The sequence below is a fragment of the Orycteropus afer genome, unplaced genomic scaffold, assembly GCF_000298275.1.
Source record: "Orycteropus afer afer isolate SDZICR_OR568_19922 unplaced genomic scaffold, OryAfe1.0 scaffold00132, whole genome shotgun sequence".
In the NCBI taxonomy this organism is placed as follows: domain Eukaryota; kingdom Metazoa; phylum Chordata; class Mammalia; order Tubulidentata; family Orycteropodidae; genus Orycteropus; species Orycteropus afer.
In genome coordinates, this window is record NW_006921719.1 from 3,545,012 (window position 1) to 3,570,338 (window position 25,327).

General features: G+C 38.2%; 1 protein-coding gene across 1 annotated transcript in view; it reads right to left on the reverse strand.

Annotated features, from left to right (window-relative positions):
• The window catches only part of ADAMTSL3 (ADAMTS like 3), a 598,021-nt gene that overhangs the window by 307,027 nt on the left and 265,667 nt on the right, over positions 1–25,327 (reverse strand). Inside the window, exons 9-12 of the mRNA XM_007945172.1 lie at positions 21,845–21,956; positions 10,683–10,821; positions 9,557–9,607; positions 8,342–8,546 (exon numbers count right to left, since the gene is read on the reverse strand). Coding sequence (XP_007943363.1) covers positions 8,342–8,546; positions 9,557–9,607; positions 10,683–10,821; positions 21,845–21,956 — 507 coding nt within the window. The remainder of the gene's footprint in view (positions 1–8,341; positions 8,547–9,556; positions 9,608–10,682; positions 10,822–21,844; positions 21,957–25,327) is intronic.

Below are 25,327 nucleotides of genomic sequence, written 5' to 3' on the forward strand. Positions count from 1 at the left end.
TAATGTCAACCAAAACAGAGCAGGAATGACAATATCAATTTCTGATAAAATAGACTTCAAAGTGAAAACTAGCATAAGAGACAAAGAAAGGCACTATATGATGTTAATAGGGTCAATTGACCAAAAGGACATTATCATAATAAATCTATGTACCCAATGAAAGAGCTCCAAAGTACATAAGCCAAACATTAACTGAATTGAAAGAAAAAAATAGACAATTCTACAATAGTAGTAAGAGACTTTAATACACAACTTTCAATGAAGGACAGAACAACTAGAAAAAAATCTCAGCAAAGATACAGAAGATCTCAACAACACAATCAACCAACGTGACCTCATAGACATATACAGAACACTCCACCCAACAAAAGCACAATGCACATTCTTCTCCAGTGCACATGGAACATTCTCCAGAATAGACCATATGTTAGGCCACAAACAAGCCTCAATACATTTAAAAACATCAAAATACTGCAAAGCATCTTCTTGGATCACAATGCTGTAAAACTAGAAATCAATAATAGGAAGACTAAGGAAAAACAAATCAAATACCTGGACTCTGAACAATATACTGCTCAAAAACTACTGGGTAACAGAAGATATAAACCATGAAATAAACAAAACTCATACAATCAAATGACAATGAAAATAAAACCAACCAAAACCTTTGGGACACAGTGAAAACAGTACTCGGAGTTCAATTTATAGTAATAAATGCACACATTATAAAAGAAGAAAGAATCAAAACCAACACCTTAAGCAACACCCCCAACAATTAGAAAAAGATCAACAAAAGAAACCTACAGTATACAAAATAGAGGAAATAATAAAGAGCACAGCATAAATAAATGAAGCAGAAAACAAACAAAAAAATCAAGAAAATCAACAATACAAGAAATGAGTTATTTGAAAAGATTAACAAAAATGACAAACTGCTGGCAAATTTAACAAAGGAAAAGAAAGGGAAGATGCAAATAACATGAATAATAAAATAAATGGGTGATATCACACCAGAAGCAACTGAAATTACAAACATAATAACAGAATTTATGAAGAATTGTACTCCAACAGGTTTGAAAACCTAGAAGAGATGGACAAATTTCTAGAAACACAAGACTGACTTAAACTAATCCAGTATGATATGGAATACCTGAACAGATCCATTACAAAAGAAGAAATTGAGAAAGTCATAAAAACGCTTCCAAAAACAACAAAAAATCTCGGCCCAGATGGCTTCACTGGAGAATTCTATTAAACGTTCAGAGAAGAGCTGACATCTACACTGCTCAACCTTTTTCAGAACATAGAAAAGAATGGAATACTCCCATATTCATTCTATAAAGCAAGCATAAACCTGATACCAAAACCAGGTAAAGACACCACTAAAGAAGAATACCATAGACCAATATCCTTCATAAATACAGATCCAAAAATCTCCAACAGAATCCTAGCCAACAGAATTCAACACCATATCAAAAAATAATACACTATGAACAAGTGGGATTCATACCAGTTATGCAAGGATGGTTCAATACCAGAAAAGCAATCAATGTAATCCATCACATAAATAAAACAGGAAAAGAACCACATGATCATATCAATTGATGCAGAAAAGGCATTTGATAAAATCCAACACCCATTCCTGATCAAAACTCTCAGCAAAACAGGAGTAGAAGAGAGATTCCTCAACATAATAAAGGGCATATATGTAAAACCAACAACCAACATTATTATCAATGGAGAAAGACTTAAAGCACTCCCCTTGCAAATGGGAGCCAGACAAGGATGCCCTCTACCACCACTTCTATTTAGCATTGTACTTGAACTCCTAGCCAGGATAATAAAGCAAGAAAAAGAAATAAAAGGCATCCAAATTTGCAAAGAAGAAGTAAAGCTATCTCTCTTTGCAGATCACATGATCCTATACATAGACAACTCAAGAGGCTCAGGAAGAAAATTACTAGAACTAATAGAAAGGTTCAGCAAAGTGGCAGGATACAAGATCAACATACAAAAATTAGTTGGATTCCTCTACATCAGCAAAGACATCTCTCAAAAGGAAATAAGGAAAACAAAACAATACTACAATAGCTACCAAAAAGATAAAATACTTAGGAATACATCTTACCAGGGGCACAAAAGACCTATACAAAGAAAACTACAAACTACTACTAGAGACCTACATAAATGGAAAAACATGCCATGTTCATGGATAACCAAAAAAAAAAAAAAAAAAAACCAAACTCACTGCCATTGAGTCGGATCTGACTCATAGTGACCTCTCCTTGGGTTTCCAAAGCAGTATCACTACAGCAGTAGATTGCTCAATGTGAAAATGTCAATACTACCCAAGACAACCTATACATTCAATGAAATCCTGACCCAAATTCATCAGCATTCTTTAAGGACATGGAAAAACCAATCACTAGTTTCATATGGAAAGGAAAGAGAACTTAGATAAGCAAAACACTGCTGAAGAAGAAAAACAAAGTAGGAGGTCTCACAGTCCCTGATCTCAACCACAGTAGTCAAAACAGTGTGGTATAACAATAGACAAACAGACCAGTGGTACAGAATTGAGTACCCAGAAATAAGCTCTTCTATGAAAAGCTGATCTTTGACAAAGGGCCAAAACTCATTAAATGGGGGAGCAATAACCTTTTGAATAAATGGTGCTGGAAAATTTGGATATCCACTTGCAGAAAAATGAGAACTCACGCTATAGACAAAAACAAACTCAAGATGGATCAAAGACTTAAATGTAAACTCCAAAACCATAAAGTTCATCAAAGATAAAATAGAGGTAAACCTATGGCCCCTAATTTATGGCATAACTAAACTACACAAGCAGTAGAAGAGAAACTAGATGACTCAGGCCTTTTAAAAATTAAATTCTTATGTGCATGAAAAGACTTCTCCATAAGGATAAAAAGAGAACCTACAGATTGGGAAAATATATTTGGCTATGACATATCCAACAAGGGACTTACCTCTAAAATTTGTAGAAAAATTCAACACCTTAACATCAAAAAGAAAACAATCCAATTCAAAAATGGGCAAAGTACATGAACAGACACTTCACTAAAGAAGATATACAGGTGGCCAACAAACACATGAAGAAATGCTCATGATCATTGGCCATTAGAAAGATGCAACTCAAAATAATAATGAGATATCATCTCACCCCAGCAATAATAGCAAAGTTCAACAAGGCAGAAAATAACAAATGCTGGTAGGGATGTGGAGAGACAGGAACTCTCATACACTGGTGGTGGGACTGTAAATGGTACAGCTACTGTGGATAATGGTATGGTGTTTCCAAAAAATAGTTGAAAATAGAAATACCATTTGATCCAGCAATTCCATTACCAGGATTATATCCTAAGGAGGTGAGATCCAGGACACAAATAGACATACACACACCCATATTCATCGCAGCACAATTCACTATAGCAAAAAGATGGAAACAACCTAAGTGCCCATCAACAGATGAATGGACAATCAAACCATGACACATTCGCACAATGGAATACTATGCAACATTAAAGAATAATGAAGAATCCAAAAATCACCTCATAACGTGGATGAATTTGGAGGACATTATTCTTCATGAAATAAGTCAATCACAGAAGGACAAACTCTATATGAGTCCATTATTATAAAAAATCAAGGAAAGGTTTACACAGAGAAGGAAGATTACTTTGTTGGTTGACAGGTACGGGAGAGAAGGGAAGGGAAAATTTCTGACTAGTTAAGAGTCACATATTGATTTGGATGAAGGGAAAGGCAATGTAACAAAATTGTGTGACCAGCACAATGAAAATAGGGAAAAGGAAGACGCAGAAACATGCATAAAAGCTATAGACAACAAAAGCAAACACTATTAACATCCACAATACTGCATCATCAGTGGCAGCAAACACTAGTCTAAGGGTAAATGCATAGACAGGTGAGATCAGGTGTGGATAGGATAGATTTGGCTGACAATATTCTTACATATGTATTTGTGCTACAAAAATATCCATATACATTTCAGAAGTAACAGGGGACAAGGCTGGAGTAGCTTCTCAGTGACAACCAAACACCTTGAGGGAGAGAGTCACTGGGCCTACAGGCTGGGGCCAATGGTCTCAGTGAACATCAAGCTTAATCGGCACAACATAGTACATAAAAATCTTGTTTTATATCCTACTTTGGTTAGTAGCAACTTGAGTATTGAAGGCTTTTGAGTGGCCACCTAAAATGCAACTATTGGTCTCATCTCATCTGGAGCAAAGAAGAGTGAAGAAAATCAAAGTCATATGGAAACAATTAGTCCAAGGATATGATGGACCAAGGGGACCCCAGCCTTCATGACCCTCAGACTAGAAGAACCAGACAGTGCCCAGCTACCAATGCCAACCACTCATAAAAGGATCAAAATTGGAGATCCTGGATAAAGTGGGGGGAAAATTGTGGAGCAAAACTCAAAAATGACCAGAATTACTGGTGAGATGTAGACTGGTGGAACTTCTGAGACTACAGCCCTGGGTTATCCTTTGGGTCTGGTACTGGACTCATTTCTGTGGATTAGCTCTCAGCCAAACAGTAGACAGGCCTAGAAGCAGAACACCTACCCCTGGGAGATGCACCCACCTACCCTACAGAGCTGTACCTCCTTAGATCAATCAACCATGAGACATCAGAGGGCAGCATTTGCATACAGGGAAAGCTGGACAGACAGAAATGCATACATAAGAAGGGCACAGGGAAGGGGTGGTTACAGGCCAGAGATGGGAGGAGAGCTTTTTATCACTGGACTTGTAATTGGGGCCATGAAACCAAATGTGCATGAACTGTTGAGAGTAAAACAAATCTGCTTTGTAAATTTGCACCCAGATCACATTTTTTTTTTTTTTTTAAATACAATGATATCCTTTATTCCACATACTATTCTGAATTCAGCTTGAATTTCTGGCAGTACCCTGTCAATATACTGCTGCAAACATTTTAAAATTATTTTCAACAAAATTTTATTGGCATAATGATATCATTTGGTAATTTCCACATTCTGTTGGATCACCTTTCTTTGGAAGGTCACAAATATGGATCTCTTCCAGTCAGTTGGCCAGATACCTGCCTTCCAAATTTCTTGGCATAGACAAGTGAGCACTTCCAGTATTGCATACATATGTTGAAACATCTCAATGGACATTCCATAGATTCCTGGAGACTTGTTTTTCTCAATGCCTTCAGTGTAGCTTGGATTTATTCTTCCTATACCATTGGTACTTAATTATATGCTACCTTCTGAAATGGTTGAATGTTGACCCATTCTTTTTAGTATGATGATCCTATGTATTCCTTCCATATTCTTTTGATGCTTCCTGTTTTGTTCAATATTTTGCCCACAGAGTGCTTCAATATTGCACTCTGGCTTCAATGTTTTCTTTAGTTATTTCAGCTTGAGAAATGCCAAGAGTGTTCTTCTCTTTTAATTTTCTAACTCTGGGTCTTTGCACACTTCATTATAGTGCTTTCCATTGTCTTCTTGAGCTGCCCTTTGAAATCTTCTGTTCAGCTCTTTTACTTCATTTTTTTTTTTTTTAATTCATTTTAGCCACTCTCCATCCAAAAGCAAATTTCAGAGTCTCTTCTGATGTGTATTTTGGTCTTTTCTTTCTTTCCTGTCTTTTTAAGGACCTTCTCTTTCTTCATGCATGATGTCCTTGATGTCACCCCACAACTCATGGGGACCTCAATCATTGGTGCTCAATGCATAAAATCTATACTTCAGATGTCTCTAAATTCAGGTGGAATATACAAGGCCATGTTTTGGCTCTCATGGACTTGTTTTAATTTTCTTCTGCTTCAACTTAAACTTGCATGTGAGCAATTGATATTCTGTTCCACACTCAAACCTAGGACTTGTTCTGACTGGAGAATTATAAAAATACAGTAAGGATAAAATTCTATAGGGTGAGTATACCAAAAATATGAGTTTAAGGAGGGGGAAAAAAGTGTAAAAATATCCAACTTGTTAAAGAAGGACTTGTTTGTATGTTCTTTAAATGAAATATGGCAGTGTTAGAACAATGGCACTGAGATTCCACTGGAGACATTTAAAAGTATGATTCAACACTTTTATTTTAAAATATCAGCATTCACAATATACTGGAGTTGACATTCTTTGCAAATATTTAAGCCTGTGATAAAAAATTATAGATATCAGCCTAAATATATGCGAGGGGGTATATATTTTTTTCTTTTGTACATAGGGTGGCTATGAGTCAGAATCAACTCAGTGGCACCTAACAACAACAATATATAATTTTTCAAACTGCTTTTAGAGAATATGCAAGCAAAAGAAAACTTTGATAGCTACAGCCCTAGCAAGGTCTAATCAAGTTGTGGAAGGTAATAACGTTGAGTCTAGGAATATCAGAAAAGAGTTTTTTAGAGGAGATAATGTCTGAACTAGAGCTTGAGGTGGGTCTCCCCATCTGAAAAATCATTTATAATCATCCTTCAAACTTCAGTTCAAGTGTCAGCTCCTTTCTAGGACCTTTATTAACATCCCTAGATGGAGTTAATCATCCCACCTTTATGTTCCTATAGAACTGAACACATGGTACTGCTCATGCATGATATGACCCTATTGTGCCTATTTGTTTACATACTTATCTCTGCAAGTAGATTCTCAACTTATGAGGGTAAGAACTAGTTTTATTTATTCCCTAGCTGGTAGCTGACATGCAGAATAAATAAACAGATGAATAAATAAATGCATGCAAGTATAGGGTAGAGTAAATACACAGAGGTCACTCAAAGGGGCTATAGAAACTCAAGTTTCAATTATATCTCACTCTATAGAAAACTAAAATGTTAGGTACTGTGGTAGTTAAGGTTATGTGTCAATTTGGCTGGGCTGTGATTTTGAGTAGCTTGGCAGTTATGATATAGTTATTTTCCATGATGAGATTGGATGTAATATAATCACCTCCATAGTGCAATCTGCTATAAGTAGCTAATCAGTTGAAGGGGAGTTGCTTTAGGGGTGTGGCCTGCTTCAGCATATATGGAAAAGCTTTGGGAAAGGTCTCTGGCTTTTTGTTCATTTTGGATCCTGAATTTGGCCCATCATCATCTCCAGTTCCTGGACTCGAACCAGTAGCCTGCTGTGTTGTTCCTGTTTAGCCTGTTGTTCCTGGGATTGTTGCTTTCACACCCTGTGAGCCAACAATCTGCCATTTAATCTGCTGATCTTAGATTCATTAGACTCAGCAGCCAGCAGCCTGCCTGCCAATCTTGAGTTCGTTAGCCCCTGCAGCTGTATGAATTAAGAGAAGACTCCAGCTTGCCATTTGATTCATGATCCACAAACTTGGGACTTGCCAGCCTCTACAACTCCATGATCCATTTCCTTGAGACAATTTTTTTTCTCTCTCTTCATGTATGTATGTATACACACACACACACACACACATATACACATACATTTTTATATACACATTCATTTATATATATATAAAAGCTTCACTGATTTTGCTTCTCTAGAGAACCCGGCAGAAGACAGATGCTAATGCCTGCATTTTCACATCTGAACCAAATCAAGTACACTTTATTTTTATGGAGGTTATAAGGTCATCTCCTCAGAAAGAGGAAACTAAGCTAATTTGACATGAGGCCTTGTCATTACTCTGGGATGGTTCTTTCTTCCCTTTTCTCTTCCCATCACCTGATCCCTCAGTGACTGATCCTGAAGCTACAAACTAAACTGTCTGCCTCTGGTCTTTTCCAACACTAATCTACCTTGACTCACTTATTTAAAATATAATATATTATTTTCTTTCAACCAAAATCATAAAGCTTCTTAGTAAGTCCTGGATCAAGGACACTTCTGATTTCAATGGTAGCATTTCAATCTAATCTTCCAATTCTTAGTAACATGAGTTCTCTGTTGAACTAGACAAATTAGGGCTTTTTTCAATTTCATCATATCATTCCTGACTTTGCTAGACCATCCGCTGCTCAGCCACACCCCACAGTGAGGTTCTCTATAACCTGTTTCTTATTTAAAGTCTACATATCTTTCAAAGATCCATTAAGCACTACGGCCAAGATCTAGCCAACTCTGTTGCAACAAGGGGTCCTTCCATAAAAATCATAGTCCTTAATGTTAATTATTCCTACCTATATTGATGCTTGTGGTCTCTCTTATATTATACTCCAACTATCTCCCTAAGCTCTTGGTAAATAGGGACCATGTTCATATATTACTTTGCAACCTCCATGTTGCATGTAGCTCAACAGTCAATAAAACTTGAGATCTCATTGACATAGGCATGTTCTCACATCTTACCTGAGACCACTCCATTGCAATCCACTTAGGGCAATCAAACAGATTGCAAGTTTGCATAACCTTGGGCTTGGGGGCATACATGCACTTCCATTCTTCTACTTGCAGTATTTCTCCATGCATGGACTCCTCAACACACACAAAGCTCCTTCTCTGAATCCCTCCTCCACAGGACACTGAACATGCAGTCCAAGGATTATGTTCCCAGCTCAAAAGCAAATAAATAAAAACATATTATTCATTTGTTTGTTTGTCTGTTTCAGATATACAAAGATGGCTGCAATAGATATATTCTCAAGACATCATTGTGGCTCAGTTGAAAAAGGTTCAGACTTAGAGTCACAGACTTTAGTCTTAACTGTCACACACAATCTGTAGTCACAAGATTAACTTAACTCTTCTGAACCTGAGGTTTCTGTCCAGTGGGAATTGTATACCTTCCCTAGTTACCCTTCATAAGGCCATTGTGAGAATCAAATCATGAAAATTTAGAATGTGAAAATATCTTTAAACTGTTTCTAAACTACAAAGTTCTAATGCACAATATTACCCAGGAATCAGAGAAACTCAAAATGGGAAAGGACCATACTAGTCACCTACATGTAGAGGAAGATTCACATTTTTTGTCAACTGCAATGCTTGAGCTCTCTATAATACTCAGTCATCCAAGATACGTTTGACATTAGCACCTCCTTATGAAGCAACCTATACCATCTGAGTCTTACAAGGATCATTCTTATTAGTGAGTTAAAATTTGCTTTCCTTTAACTCTGTAAAAGGGCTAATATGTACATTTTAGACTATTGCTTTCAGAGTATTGCTAAATAGTCTATTACTTAGCAATAGCTAAATAGTCTAATACACTATTGTTAATATGCTTGTACATTTTAGACTATTGCTACAGATGCTACAGTTCCTTGCAAAATTGTTGTATTTGTTACTATCCTTATTAGTTACTATCAAGTCTATACCAATTAATGGTGACCCCATGCGCTACACAGTAGAACTGCTCCACAGGGTTTTCAAGGCTGTGACCTTTCAGACGCAGATCGCCAGACCTGTATTCTAAGGCGTCTCTGCCTGGGTTTGAATCACCAACTTTTCAGGTAGTAGTTGAGTGCTGAATCATTTGCACTACCTAGGGGCTATCCTTGCAAACTACTTAGAATAAATTATGAAAAAAAAAAACAAATAAAGAAAAGGAAACATGCAACTCACCGAGGGAGAGGTTGGAAGTGGTCATAGGGCATAATCTCTTTAAATCCATCACTACAAATGAAATTATTATAAGAGTATCATTTCAAAATAAGCCAACACATTTACTCACTGATTAACACAGATCTGACATCCTGAGATAACTCTTTCAAAGTGAAAACTCAATATCCCAAGTATTAAGAACTATTCCTAAAAAATCAGCCACCATCCAAGTTCTATGTGAAAATGTAGAAAACTGAACTAGTGATACTTATTAATCAAAGAAAAACAAGTTTCTTAATCTAGATAAATCTATTTATTACTATTTATCATCAAAAAAGTTATTCTGATGAAATACATAAACTATATAGTAACATACTCTCATATTAGTAGGTCTTCAGAAAACCGCTTTATTTCAGAGAATGTGTTCTATAAAAAGGTCTCTGTTAACAACTACGTTCAACCAGCATTTCAGGAAATGAGCAGTTTAGTGATAGGAAATGAAATCCACTGAGAACGCTTCCTTTTCCACTTGCACATCTCTGCCTTAGCCAGCTGGCAGATATCTGGGGGATTCTGGGACTTGATATTGCACTGTTATTTTAAGATACTGTAGTATAGCCAGGAAACTTCCCCAGGCAATCCAAGTCAGCAGGTACTAAATTATACAACGGGATAGTTTACGCATAGCTATTCAGTTTTGGCACAAAAACTTTCTACTTCCTTGCACAATGCATTATTTATTTTGAATTTAATGTGAACACTTTAAAAGTCAAAATGTGGTAATGGGTGACCCAGTTTAAAAGCTAAAATGGTGGGTTATGGATATTTATGACTGTCAGATGGAGCAGACATTGCAGTTGGATGAAGAGATGCTCAAAATGGTTCATTATAAAGAGCTTAAATATCCAGAGCACATGGACATATAGCCCAGTACAAAAGGGAGCCAGACTATGGGTGGCCTGATGAGCAAATGTGTCCCAATTCCTATTACAGACCCACTTATGAATATGAATGCAGATATCCTACCACCAGTGTGTGCACAAAGTGCGGAAATGGAACATATGTCACAGCACAAAGATGGATCAGTCTGAGCTGTAGCTGATTACTTCCTTTCTATAGTAAAGTGGATGTAGGCAATTATTCAAACCTAGATGGACAAGGATCCATGCTGCATTCCTTCAGTTTTGGTTTTGGCTTTACATTTTCAGGGTAGTAATGGCAATAATGGTCAGGAACCACCCTCTTCAAGCGGATATCCACACACTCAGCAGAATTGAGCTGATAACCTAAAGGGGCAGAAATGGAAGTCTGAATATTGCATATGTTTTATTTTTATTTGGCCAAGTTATTACTTGCCACACACTCTCTTTCTGTCTTTTTTTTTTTTTTTTCCTTTCTTCTTTAAGGACTTAACTTAGTAGTTCTCAAGTTTGGCTGTATAGTAGAACCACATGGGCAGCTTTTAATACATACCAAAGCCCAGACCCCTTCGCAATCCAATTAAGTCAGAAGCTCTATGGCTGGGGTCCAGGAAACCAGTGTTTTAAAAAAAGATTCCAGGTGACTCTAAGGTGATTGAAATGTGTGGCCAAGATTGAAACCACTACTTAAACTGATTGTGGTAGAGGTAACCTTAGTATTTATAAGTAAAAAGTTATAACAACACCAGACGTTGAGTCGACCTACTCATGGCAATACCATGTGTTTCAGAGTAGAACTCAGTGCCATAGAGTTGGGTCTTTTTTTTTTTTTTTACTGTTTCTTCGAAAGTAAGTCCCAGGTCTTTCTTCCAAGATACCTCTGGGTAGACTAGAATCTCCAACCTTTTGGCTAGCAGCCAAATGTGTTATACAATAGACTCCTTTTAAAAATGTTTGTACTGCAGGGGCAGAAGTTAGTTATTCATATAGTTAGTTATTTCCTCCGGTTTTTAATACATTCTCTTCATGATACTGTACAAGGCCCTTCCTTGTTTTCTTTGTATTTCCTCCTCTTTCCCATCACCACTCTCATCCCACCTCCAGGAGACACTCATTCCAATTTACCTTATGTATGTCCTTAAACATGCACATGTCTTATGTAATGTTTTTGTGTGTATCTCCTTTTAACTTAATAAATGATACTTTTCGTTCTGCTGTGCATGGGGTCGTTATGAGTCAGAAACAACTCGATGACACCTAACAACAACAACAAGGTCTTTTGGGGACATCTGGTAGTGTAGTGCCTAAGGCACTTGACTGCTAACCAGAAGGCTGGAGGTTCAAACCCACCAGCCACTCCTCGGAAGGAAGGCTGGGCAATCTACTTCCGTAGTGATACCGCCTCGGAAACCCAAGGAGGGGTCGCCTTGAGTCGGGTCCAACTTGAGGGCACATAACAACAACATAACAACACTGTGTTTTAAATCTTGCTCCATTTTCTACTTTTCTCACTCAAAATTAGGTTTTTGAGATTTGCCCAAGTAGCTGGGTTTCTTTCTAATGCATAATATTCCGTTGTTTGCGTATACCACGTTTTACTTGTTACCCTGAGGTACCTAGAGCACTTCTAAAGTCAATAAACTTTCTAACTGAGAAAGTAAGCATTGTCAATGTAGGGGGGAAGAAGCACTGACGGCGCAGTGGTTAACTACCACAGTTGCTAACTAAAACGTTGACGGTTTTAACCCACAGCTTCTCTGTGAAAGAGCAATGTTGCAATCTCCTTCCATAAAATTACAGCCTTTGAAACCCTATGGGGCAGTTCTATTTTGTCCTATCAGGTCGCTATGAGTCATAATCACCTTGACAACAGTGGTTTATAAACCAAAAACCAAAAAAAACCTCACTGCCATTAAGTCAATTCTGAGTCATAGCAGCCCCATTGGGTTTCAGAAGTGGTAAATCTTTACGGAAGTAGATTGCTTGGTCTTCCTTCCGTGGAGTGGCTGGTGAGTTTGAACTGTCTACCTTCTGGTTAGCCGTCAAATGCCTTAGGCATTATGCCACCAGAGCTCCTTGTGGTTTATAAAGGGGGGAACGAAATCCACTTCCCCGGCCCCTTCTCCCTAACCCACAGGCCTTCAAAGGGGAAGGAATGAAGACTTATTACTGATTCTATTAAATTCAATTTGTGCAGTCTCTAAGGAAAGTGCACATTCCAAATAGATGAGTGTTGTGAATTTAAAATACAACTCACAAAATGACTCTTCTACTTCCTGAAAAGTCTGATTCCAGGTTTCCTGTCACTGCATAAGTGTCATGTTAAATTAAACATAAAAAAGGTATTTTTTCAAAAACAAAATGAGCTCTTAAAAAACAAAAAAAACAAAATACCCCTAAAGCTAAGTTCTCAACCAATTGGTCTAAAGGCCTAAAAATATATTTGAAGACCTGACTGCTGAAAGGAATCTGATTTTCTAAACCACTAGACAGCTTCGTACAAGACATGGCTGGGATCTAAGCTGAGTGTCGAAGGACATACTGGTATGCATTATGAAAAGCAAGGTCGAAACCACAAGAATGAAAATCCAAATGGAGTCAATAAAATGTGCCTCCAGTGCCAATATCTGCCAGAAAGTCTACAATATCAGATGGCAATGGCAATCTCCATGCTTTCTCCAGACTGGTCTCAAGTGTCCCATGTAGATAATTACAGACAAGACCAGTGAAGTCAACCCAAATACCCGTGGTACCTGAGAGACCAGCAAACTGTTTTTCCTGATTATCCAAGAGACTCCAAAATGTCATTTACACAAATCATGTAGATTTGATTACTAATATAATTAAGTTTTCGTAATGCATTCTTTGTGGGTTTTATGTGTGTGCTTTTATTTTCCCCAAAACAAGTATGGAATGAGATTATAGAGAAAATGTTCTAAATGGAAACATACTTCCAAAAGGACACAGGGAGCATACAGGTGTTTATAATTTGGGGATAGACTATTACTTTCCCCCTTGATTTTATGGCAGTTTAGAGATCATGAAAAGTGAAGAAATAAGGCAGATTCCCTCTCCATAAAGGAGCTTTGGTGGCACAGTGGTTAAGCACTGGGCTGCTACCCCAGAGGTCAGCAGTTTGGACCTACCAGCTACTCCATAAAGGAAAGATGAGGCAGTCTGTAAAGATTTACAACCTTGCAAACCCTATGAGGCAGTTCTACGCTGTCCGTGTAGGGTCGCTATGATTCAAGAGTGGATTTTGGTGCCTAGCCATACATTAAAAAAAATGTTCTGAAATTCTGCCAGTGCACAGAAAGTGGCAGGCCATGGGGAGGCACCCTCACAGCAGCATAAAGTTTCCCTCTGTTTTTATAAGCACAGCTACCTTTGGCAAACAGTCACACTGCTAAGTGCTCGCAGGCGCATTTGTGGTTCCAGGACTGATTGTGTCTTTCCTCAGGCACCCCAGTATGAGAAACTCCTCCCAGGAACTGAATCAACTGAACTAAGCTGAATCTCACAATAAAATATCCCTCCAAAAGGGGAAAGTTTATCTTATGTGTCCAAATGAGAACTACTCTCTGAATAACTGTGTGTGAGTGCTAGGGAAGAAAGGAAAAAAAAGAAACAGAAAGCTTACTTATTTATTTTTATTTTTGGATTGTACGAATAAAAAAGTTCAACCATCTCTTCTCTTCTGGTTGGGGGTCCAAGAGTAAATTCATTTCTTGCCTGGAGTCATGGCCCACCTGACTACAAAGTGGTAAGATTCTGTTTCTAGATATAAAACATGCATGCAGGTCTGTTCTGCTCACTCTGAGAATTTTCCACTGTGATCAGTGAGTCATGTATGTACCTCCTAACTTGTCACCAGCATAACTGAGACTGCCAACAGGGGTACAGCCAAGGATCTGTGGACTCCAAAGAACTCAGAGATTCTTAGAGAATTTTTTAACAAAATTCAGGTTTAGATTTTGATATAACAGGCATTTTCCAACTGTCCACTACTTACCAGACACCAAATTGTGCTTTGACTTATGTCATATCATTTTGCCCTCCAACAACCATTCAGCTCTTTTTAAGCCCAATTTACAGATGGAAAGACTTAAGCTCAAAGATGTCTCAGAGCTAATTACTGGCAAGGTCAAGAAGAAAATCCAGATCCTTGATCTCCAACTTACTGCTTTATCTGCTAGACCATGCTGCCTCTTGATATAAATTCTGGCATGCACATTCTGGAGACTAGGATTGACCGAAAAATTTCTGAGGCCCAAGTTGAGAGAATCTTGTTGGATTTATCTAGCTCAATCTCAATTCCAAGCAATATTTTACCTCAGTCAGCTTTAAGCAAGGTAGAATGTTTTTAAGAATTTCCCTTAGAGCCTGCTGGAGAGTAAGTCATTCAGATCTGAAAGAGCTTATGCCTCAGAAAATGTTTTTAATGTTAGACAAAATAAAGTCACAACTTCAGGAAGAATTGGAATAGGCAGTTTCTAATAGAACAGACAGGATGTAGAGCTGGCAGAGATTAAAGATTAGCTGCTCCACTGTTTGTTTTCACTGTATTTATTTTTGTGCCTGTGTTCTGTTTATGACAAGAGATAACAGTTTCCCATTTAAGGTTGCTGTTGTTGTGTGCCATACTCATAGTGACTCTACGGGACAGAATAGAATTGCCCCATTGGGTTTCCAAGGCTGTGCATTTTTATGGAAGCAGACTTGTCACAACTTTCTCCTGTGGAGCAGCTGGTAGGTTTGAGCCTCCAATCTTTTAGTTAGTAGCTGAGTGCTTTAGCTACTGTGCCATCAGTCTCCCTCCATTTAAGGTTGTTGTTGTTGTTAGGTGCCATTGAGTTGGCTCCAACTCATAGTGACCCCATGTACAACAGAATAAAAACACTGCCCAGTCCCACACCAGCCTCATAATCCTTGCTATACCTGACTCCACTGTTGCAGCCGCTGTGCCAATCCATCTAGTTGATGGCCTTCTCTCTTTTCACTGACCCTCCACTTTGCCAAGCATGATATTCTTCACCAGATAACGGTACCTTCTGACAACATGACCAAAGCAGGTGAGATGAAGTCTGGCCAGTCTTGCTTTCAAGAAGGATTCCATCTGCACTTCTTCCAGGACAGATCTGTTAGTTCTTCTGGCAGTCTTGTGGACTTTCAGTATTCTTCACCAACACCACAACTCAAAAGTATCAACTCTTCTTTGGTCTTCCTTGTTCATTGTCCAGCTTTCACATGCATATGAGGCCATTGAAAATACTATGGCTTGGATTAGGTGCATCTTAGTCTTCAAAGAGACATCTTTGCTCCTCAGCACTTGAAAGAGGTCTTTTGCAGCAGATTAGCCCAGTGCAATACATCCTCCGATTTCTTGACTACTGCTTCCATTGGTGTTGACTGTGGAACCAAGTAATATGAAATCTTTGACAACTTTAATCTTTTCTCCATTTATCATGATGCTGCTTATTGGTCCAGTTGTGAGGATTTTTGTTTTCTTCATGTTGAGGTATAATCCATACTGTAGACTGTATTCTTCAATCTTCATCAGTAGGTGATTCAAATCATCTTCACTTTCAGCAAGCAAGGTTGTGTCATCTGCATATTGCAGGTTGTTAATGAGTCTTCCTCCAATCCTGATGCCACATTCTTCTTCATATAGCCCAACTTCTTGAATTATTTGTTGAGCATACAGAGTGAATAAAGTATGGTGAAAGGATGCAACCCTGACCCACACCCTTCTTGATTTTAAACCATGCAGTGTCCCTTTGATCTGCTCAAACAACAGCCTCCTGGTCTATGTACACGTTCCTCATGAGCACAATTAAGTGTTCTGGAGTTTCCATTCTTCTCAATGTTATCCATAATTTGTTATGATCCACACAATTCAATGCCTTTGCATAGTCAATAAAACACAAGTAAACATCTTTCTGGAATTCTTTGCTTTCAGCCAAAATCCATCTGACATCAGCAATGATATCCTTCATTCCATGTCCTCTTCTGAATCCAGCTTGCATTTCTGGAAGTATATTTGTCAATATACTGCTGCAAGCATTTTTTAATTATCTTCAGTAAGATTTCACTTGCATGTGATATTAATGATATTGTTCGATAATTGCCATATTCTGTGGGCTCACTTTTCTTTGGAGTGAGTACAAATAAAGATCCCTCCAATCAGTTGGCCAGGCAGCTGTCTTCCAAATATTTTGGCATAGATGAGTAAGTGCCTCCATTGGGGCATCCATTTGCTAAAACATCTCAATGGGTATTCCGTCAATTCCTGGAGCCTTGTTCTTCACCAGATCCTTCAGTGCAGCTTCAACTTCTTCCTTCAATATGATTGGTTCTTGATTATATGCTACCTCCTGAAATAGTTGAATATTGACCGATTCTTTTTGGTATAGTGACTGTGTGTATTCCTTCCATCTTCTTTTGATGTTTCCTGCATCATTCAATATTTTGCCCATAGAATCTTTCAATATTGCAGCTCAAGGCTGGAAATTTTCTTCATCTCTTTCAGCTTGATAAATGCTGAGTGTGTTCTTCCTTTTGGTTTTCTAACTCCAAGTCTATGCACATTTCATTATAATAATTGACTTTGTCTTCTTGAGCTGCTCTTTGAAATTTTCTGTTCAGCTCTTTTATCTTGTCATTTATTTCATTTGTTTTAGCTACTCTTCATTCAAGAGCAAGTTTCAGAGTCTCTTCTGACATCCATTTTGGTCTTTTTTTTCTTTCTCATCTTTTCAATGACCTTTTGCTTTCTTCATGGATGATGTGCTTGATGTCATCCCACAATTCATCTGGTTTTCGGTCAATGGTGTTCAAGGCATCAAATCTATCCTTTAGATGACCTCTAAATTCAGGTCAGATATAATCAAGGTTGTACTTTGGCTTTTTGTGGACTTGTTTTAATTGTCTTCAGCTTCAACTTGATCTTGCATATGAGTAGTTGATGGTCTTTTCCACAATTAGCTCCCAGCCTTTTTTTGACTGTAGATATTGAGCTTCTTCATTGCCTCTGTCCACAGATGTAGTTGATTTGATTCCTGTGTATTCCATCTGGTGGAGTCCACATGTGTAGACACTGTTTATGTTGTTGAAAAAGGTATTTTCAATGAATAAGTCATTGGTCTTGCAAAATTCTATCATGCACTCTCCAGTGTCATTTCTATCACCAAGGCCATATTTTCCAACTCCTGGTGATTCTTCTTCATTTCCAACTTTTGCATTTCAGTCACCAGCAATAAGAAATACATCTGGATTGGATGTTTGGTCAAATTCAGACTGCAGAAGTTGGTAAAAATCTTCAATTTCCTCATCATTAGCTTTGGTGGTTGGTATGTAAATTTGAATAATAGTTGTATTAACTGATCTTCCTTGTAAGTATACACATATTATCCTATCATGGACAACACTGTACTTCAGGATAGATCTTGAAACATTCTTTGTGATGTTGAATGCCACACCATTCCTCTTCATTTTATCACTCCCATAATAATAGAACATATGGTTGTCTGATTCAAAATGGCCAAAACCAATCAATTTCAGCTCACCAATGCTTGGGATATCAATCTTTATGCATTCCATTTCATTTTTGACAACTTCTAATTTTCCTAGATTCAAACTTCATACATTCCATTTTCCAATTGTTAATGGAGGTTTGTAGCTGTTTCTTCCCATTTTGAGTGATGCCACATCAGCAAATGGGGGTCCCAAAAGCTATACTGCATCTATGTCATTAAGGTAGACTCTACTTTGAGGAAGCGGCTCTTCTTCAGTTGTATTCTGAGTGCCTTCTGACCTGAGGTGCTCATCTTCTGGCACTATGTTTCAGGGCTATTCATAATGTTTTCCAGTAATATATCAGATAGTTTCACTGCTATTCATAAGGTTTTCGCTGGCCAATTCTCTGAGAAGTGGTTGGCCCCTTCCTTCTTCTGAGTCTGTCTTGGTAAGGCAGTGATATAAAATTATTTTGTAAATGTTTATTTAAATCTAAAAAAAAAATTCTTTTAAAGATATACCTAAAGTAAATAACAGTATAGGTGTGGTATAGATGGCAAAAATAATACGGCTACAGAGTCCCTGGGTGGTGCAAATAGTAAATACACTCAGCTTCTAACCAAGAGGTTGGAGGTTCTAATCCCCCCAGAGACACCTCAGAGGAGAAGTCTAGGGGTCTACTTCCAAAAAATCAGAAAACCCACAGCTCTACTGTGGCATGCAAGGGTTCACCATGAGTTAGAGTTCACTCAATGGGAACTGGTTTGGGAATATGACTACAGGTGATATTCAGAGACACTGTTCTGGAGAATGTGGTTCTCAAATTTGAGCATTCATCAGAATCACCTGGAGGGCTTGTTGAAACACAGAGCGCTGTCTTTCTGATTGTCTGACAGGTCTAAGGTGGAGCCTAGGAATTTGTATTTCTAACTACACACACACACACACACACACACGCACTGCTGTGGAGTCAGATCTGACTCATAGCGACCCCTCCTTGGGTTTCTGAGGTGGTATCACTACAGAAGTAGATTGCCCAACCTTCCTTCTGAGGAGTGGCTGGCCTTCTGATTAGCAATCAATGCCTTAAGCACTACACCACCAGAGCTCCTATTTCTAACTAGTGCCCAGAAAATGCTGGTGCTGTTGGTCCAGAAGCCACACTTTGACAACAAGTATTGCAGGATCATAATCAATTGGTCTATAGCCCAAGCCTGGCCCGAAGAAGAACTAACTGGGAAACTGGAAACATTCATCTTGTATTTTCCTTTTAAGGCCCCATCCAGCCCCCAAACTGTACCTCTCTCCCATTTACAGGTATGCAGTTTTCAATGGGTTTTGGGCTGTCCCGTGTACCGCACATAAGTCCCTATCATCCAGGTTTTAAAGGAAATGTAAGTCTCAAGAGAGAGGTCTGACCTGCATATCCACAGAAACCTGACATTGGTGGAGGAGCCCTCCTTTATATACCTGTAGTTTAAAAGACAGAGTCCAGACCCCCTCAATTTCTGGCTCAATTTCTGGCTCTTTGAGTGAGTTGATATTCTGGAGCTTGAATGGGTTGGCCCTGGGTTTGGCTGAGCTGGGCTGTAAGAGGAGGATTTCTTTTTTTTATTTTGATTTGGTTGAAGATTTACAGAGCAAATTCACTTTCCACACAGCAGTTCACATATACTTTGTCTCATGTCATTGACCACAGTTTCCCACAATGCAACAGCTCCCCTTCCATTCCCTCCCCATTGTTACCTCTTCCCAGTGTCCATCCCTCCATACACTCCTGCCCCCTGAGCTGTCTCCCTGTGCATAAGTAGCCCTTCTTTCTCCCATGATTGTTCTCTCCAAGAAGTGTATTTACTTGAGGTAAATGTTCAACTCATATGCCTATATTTTGTTTGGCTGGAAACCACAGGTGTGGGTTCAATTCCAGACCTGAAGGGTAGCTAGGGGCCATAGTCTCAGTGGTTCCACCAGGCTCTATTGCACCAGCAAACCTGGTCCCCACCTTTTTTTTTTTTTTTCTCCAAATGATTTTGAGTTTTGTTTCACATTGTTCTCCCTCCCTATCAAGGATCTCCTACATAGATCCCCTTTGAAGTGGATGACAGTGGTAGCTGGGCACCACCTAGCTCTTCTGGTCTCATAGTTGTATAGGCTGCAGATCGGATGGTGTACATAAGAGGAGGATTTCTTGTAGCTCTTCAAACAGAACCATGCCTGAGCCTCTGTACCATGCATGATCAGGTTCCAGGTGTGGGAACAGGCTGGTCACCATGTAGATGGTTCAGAGGAGAGACTAGAGCAAAGTAATTCAAAGCATGGCTTTGGCATCAGACAGACCTGAACTCAGGTTCTGGCTGTGCCCTTTATTAGCTGAGTAACCTTTATATGTTTCTTACCTTTCTAAGCTTCAATTTCGTTATGCATTAAAAAAAAAGAAGAAAAAAAATGTTGCCAGGTCTATTCATAGCAATCCCTTGTGTGCCACAGTAGAATTTTACTCTGTAGAGTTTTCAAGGGCTGACTTTTTGAAAGTAGATTTCCAGATCTTTCTTCCAAGGCACCTCTGGGTGGACTCAAACCTCCAACTTTTTTGGTTAGCAGCTGAGCTTGTTAATCATTTGCACCACCCAGAGACTCCTCATACATTAACCAAGATAAAAATAAACATTCCTAGCACTGTTTAGAGGAACAAACAGGATGATGTAGCTGTACCTAGCACATGGCTTGGTAGATGCAAAGGCCAATAAATGGTGCCTGTACTTTTAAGGGAAGCATCAACCTAAGTCCTTTTAGCAATTCTCATAACTAAAGTTAGGACTCATTTTGAACCATTTAGTTTTCAGTTTAAAAGTTCAGAAGAGAATTATCTTGACAGGGGCTTCTGGTCACCTTTTAATTTGCTGCAGGGAGTCTTTGTTTGTCTGTGTTAAAGAGACTACTATTTTTGACTTGAGTCTACAAAGATGGTTCTTTGGTAGAAAGCACATATGTGGATCTCTGTAATATATTTGGCCCAAAATCTACCTGAACAGTCTGTGAAAACTTTGAAGTAAGCAAAGGTAAACAGGACTTCCTCCTTGTCCTTTATTAAATACCCTTTCTCTTTTTGGTTTATACTCTCACATTTGAGGAGAGAAAAGGAAATATAAGTATTAGAACCAATTCTTCCTTTGACTTGATCAGGCTGGGCAAGTCACTTAAACTCTCTGCTTCTCAGGTTTTTCATAGCCAGTTGGTGCAAAAGGTTTGCACTCAATCATTAACCTAAAGGTTGATGGTTCAAACTCATCTAGTAGTGTCATGGCAGAAGAGACCTGGTTATCTGCTTCCAATTACAGCCAAGAAAAATGTATGGAGCAATTCTATTCTGTAACACATGGGGTCACTGAGAGTCAGAATTGACTCAATGGCAACAGATTTGCGTGTGTGTGTGTGCGTGTTTTAGCTCAGAGGAGAGGTGCAGTAACACATGCAAACATGTTTCTATCTTTTTGCTGAATCTGGTTTCTCGCCCGCCTTCAAGAATAAAAACATATGCACATTCAAGAATATGACTTCATTGTAGGCTGTTGAGTAATATGCTGTGTGATTAGACACGTGATGGTGCAGTGGTTAAAGCATTTGGCTGCTAACCAAAAGCTTGTTGGTTCAAACCCACCAGCTACTCCTTGGGAGAAAGATGAGGCAGTCTGCTTCTATAAAGATGTACAGCCTTGGAAACCCTATGGGGTTCTACTCTGTCCTACAGGTCTCTATGAGTTGGAATGGACTTGAAGGCAATGGGTAATTACTATGCCAAATTTCAAGTCAGCTTCAACAATGCCAATGTCCAATTGCTGAGTTCTGAGTAGTCATTAATGAAATTGTGCCTCACCTCCTCCACATGTCACAGTGCAGGGAAAGAAGTCTGTCTGTCTCCACTGATGACTGATTGGCTGGTAAAAGAAGAACTGGACCATGCTGTCTTTGGCCACAGTGTACCTGGTCTGGACAGAGAGAAATGTGATAGCACATTTGTATACAGTGAGTTAGTGATTTCCACATCTTTCAAAATGAGATGAAAGTAATTCACCTATACAAACAACCATACATCTAAAATAGTGAACTACAATACACAAAGATTTCAAGGACTTTAAGATATGTTATCATTTCATTTTGATTTGTCATAAATGTGGGTTGAAGAGATCATCAACAAATCTCCCTACAGTAATTTTCCTGGGAATTCCATGTCTATGGTTGGGTTTCAAGAAATGTAGGTAGACTTTTTCTTTCAACTTTTTTTTTTTTCCTGATTCAATTGATTTTCATTTCCATGACATCAGGTACTGAAACTTAATCTGGGGTTGTCTATAACATGTCATGTAACTGGGATTCTCACATTTTTGATAACACCTTTAAGAAGATTCTTCTGAAAAATTCTTCTGAAAGCACAACTGCAGAAACTCAAATGTACACAAAACACATATTTGCATACAAGCATTCTGATACCTCATTAAAAGGGAAAGAGACATTGCCAAGGGTGAGCAAACAATAATAGATTGAGGTAAATTTTATATCTAGAGGATTTTACTCAAGGAGTAAGTTCCCACCCTACTTTTTTCCTTCTCTGCTGATTTAACAAATGATTGAACTGAGTAAATCTCTCAGAATGTATTACAAAGAGGAAACAAAATAATAATAATAAAAAAAAAACAACTTAAGCTCATGAAAGTCAGATCCAGGAGTACCAACATACATATGGAGTTCAAGAAGATGAAAATAGAGAATAATGAAGAAGTAGTACTTGATTATGTAACTGCTGAGAATTTCCTCAACTGGTGAAATCTCCAAGACTAGAGCCCTGGGTTATCATTTGGGCCTGGGATTAGACTAACTTCCACAGATTAGCTCTCAGCCAAACAATGGAAAGGCATACGAGCCACACATCTACTACTGGGTGATGAACCCAGTAGAATAGTCAACCATGAGAGACCAGAAGGGAAGTATTTACATAGGAGGAAACAAGACAGACAGGAATACATGGGTAAGAAGGACATAGGGAAGGGGCAATCACTGGGAGGAGACTTGTTTACTCTTGGGATTGTAATTGGTGGCGTGAAACAGAATGTGTATGAATTGTTGAGAGGAAAATGAATCTACTTTGCAAATTTACACCTGAAGCACAAAAAAATTTTTTTTAAAAATAAAAGAAATACAAGAGTACTAAGTTTAAAAATGTTCATGAGTTCTGAACAGAAAGTTTTAAAAATAGAACAAGGATAAGGGAGAAATCCTAAGTATTATCAGAAAGAAAAAAACAAATTCTTACAAATGAGTAAGAGTCAGAGTTCTACAAGCAATATTGGATACAAGGAAATAAAAATCTTAACTTCAAATTGATGAGAGGCAATGCATTTTGGATTTAAAATTCTATTACCAAATTATCAACCTATAAAAAGGGTAAAATAAAGATATTTTCAGACACAGAATGACTCTGAAACTTTACTATTTAGAGAACCTCACTGAAAAACAGGAAAAAAAAAAAAAGACTACTAAAGAATCTGCTGAACAAGTACTAATATGAATGCAGAAGAAACTAGTGAAACGAAGACACAGTAATGATCAAATACACCAAAAACCAAACTCACTGCGTCGAGTTGGACCCAACTCATAGCAACCCCTCCTTGGGTTTCTGAGGAGGTATCACTACGGAAGTAGATTGCCCAACCTTCCTTGCAAGGAGTGGCTGGTGGGTTTGAACCACGAGCCTTCTGGTTAGCAGTCAAATGCCTTAGGCACTACACCACCAGAGCTCCTAAGTCAGTAATATTTATTAGTAAATCTAAATAAATGTTGATTGAAAAATAATACATTGATATATTTAATTATAAAACTGGTATAAAAATTCCAGACAACATAAACATGAGATGTATATATAAAGAGGAAGAGACAAGGAAGTCGATGGAGATGAGTGTAGCAGTAGGTACAGCACACAAGTTACAGAGGTAAAAAAGTCTGTTAAAAAGTTTTGCTTCTGGACATGGCACATTGTCTCGTGTCTGATGAATCCTACCAAGGATAATAACTAAAAGTACACATATATTTTAAAAATTTATTTGAAGGCATCTGAGAATTACATTGATTGAGGATTTTTAAGACCAAGATTCAGACACAAAGGAAATATGAAAAGGTGAGCACAACATGTGGCCTTTGGCACCATCTTTCTGCTCAAGGCATTTTCAATATGCTCGTGGAGACTGAGAGACTGAGAAGCTAAGCAGATCTGTTATTTGATTCAGGGGGTTGTTGTTGTTGTTGTTATGTGCTGTCAAGTCGGCCTCAACTCATAGCGACCCCTCCTTGGGTTACCGAGGCAGTATCACTACGGAAGTGGATTGCCCAACCTTCCTTCTCAGGAGTGGCTGGTGGGTTTGAACCACCAGCCTTCTGGTTAGCAGTCAAGTGCCTTAGGCACTACAGTACCAGAGTTCCTACTCAAGGGGTTAGGGAGACAAAAGATGTGTTCAAGGCGTTTCAAGGTAAAGAGTGTTGTATATGTATCTATGAGATCAAGTTGGTTTTTTCTAGTTATTCTGTCCTTCATCAAAAGTAGTATATTAAAGTTTCCTAATATTACTGTTGTAGCATAGTGCCTAAGGCACTTGACTGCTAACCAGAAGGCTGGCGATTCCAACCCACCAGCCACTCTTCAGAAGGAAGGTTGGGCAATCTACTTCTGTAGTGATACTGCCTTGGAAACCCAAGGAGGGGTCGCTATGAGTCGGGTCTGACTCGATGGCACATAACAACAACAACAACAGTATTACTGTTGAGTTGTCTATTTCTCTTTTCAATTATGTTGAAGTTTGATTTATATATTTTGGGGATCTCTCATTGGTTGCATAGATATTGATTATGGTTATGTCCTTTTATTGGCTTGAACCTTTAATCATTATATAGTGTCCTTCTTTGTCTCTAATGGTGGTTTTTGCCTTAAGGTCTATTTCGTCAGAAATTAATATTCCTATTTTTTTAATTCATTTTGGTCACCAATTGCTTGATATATGTTTTTCCATACTCTGATATTTATATTATTTTTATCTTTGTGTCTAAGTTATGTCTCTTGTAAGCAGCATATTGATGGGTCATGTTTTCTTATTCATTCTGCCACTCCCTCTCTCTTGACATGTAAATGGATTGAATGGGTAAATAATTTAAAAAAATGAAATAAAAAAATTGTAAATTTGAATCAGTTTGATTCCACAACATACCAAAATCTTTGGGACATAGTAAAAGCATTGTTCAGAGAACAATTTATAGCAATAAATGCACACAACAAAAAAGAAAAACCCAAATCAATATGCTAACTAAAAAATTT